At 40.4% G+C, this 874-nt stretch overlaps 1 protein-coding gene across 1 annotated transcript; it reads right to left on the reverse strand.

Moving 5' to 3' along the window:
• Positions 1-399: 399 nt before the first annotated feature.
• On the reverse strand, positions 400-759 carry Tsp_14435 (conserved hypothetical protein). The gene has a single exon (XM_003368117.1). The coding sequence runs from the start codon at positions 757-759 to the stop codon at positions 400-402; it is 360 nt and encodes a 119-aa protein (XP_003368165.1).
• Positions 760-874: the final 115 nt, after the last annotated feature.

The raw sequence follows: 874 nt of genomic DNA on the forward strand, positions 1-874 counted from the left end.
CGTGAGTCATTAGCTCGCGTTGATTACGTCCCTGCCCTTTGTACACACCGCCCGTCGCTACTACCGATTGGATGATTTAGTGAGGTGTTTTGACTGGAGCCAGTAGTCGGATATGTATTCGGCTTCGCGCCGGGAAATTTCCCAAACCAAATCATCTAGAGGAAGTAAAAGTCGTAACAAGGTTTCCGTAGGTGAACCTGCGGAAGGATCATTATCGTATTTTTATACATGAAATGTGATTGATTTGTTTGTAATGTGTGCAAAAAGAGCAGTTGCACTTTGTGTTGTGTGCAGTTGATCTTTGTTGTATTCATCCTCACTACTGATGCGTGAAAATGATGCTACATTCTTTCGCTCTGTGCAGAAAGGAAAATAATAAATCATTTGTAACGTGTATCATCAGTTGTGGTGGTTTTCTTTGTAATCCAGACACAATAAAATGACTTGATTTGTGTGTGTATATGCATGAATAAAGTCATCAGTGACGTTTGGTACCTGGGCGTTCTGCGTCGATCTAATTTTAGCAGATCGATTGACGACTTGTGCAACATGACGGTTGGCAGTAGTGTAGTAGTACTGTGGTTGATATTGTGTCTGGCTGTGAATTGAGTTGTGTTGCATTTGTTGTGCAGACGGGTGCTGTGGTTTTATTCTATTTTCATGTGTGATGTGTTGTGCATCAGGTTTAAAGAGTGTGACCAAAATGAGTAACCGATTAGAAATAATCAAGTGCAGTGTAATGTGCTTGATATATTTCATAATGTGCTTGGGTTTCAATAGGTTTGGGTCAACCGCCACGTCCAATCAAGTGAAAATGCCGCATTTTTTGTGTGAGCGTGCATTTTTATGTGTGAAAAACGATTTGTTATTTTTG

This window comes from Trichinella spiralis (assembly GCF_000181795.1).
Source record: "Trichinella spiralis strain ISS 195 chromosome Unknown Scfld3065, whole genome shotgun sequence".
In the NCBI taxonomy this organism is placed as follows: Eukaryota; Metazoa; Nematoda; class Enoplea; order Trichinellida; family Trichinellidae; genus Trichinella; species Trichinella spiralis.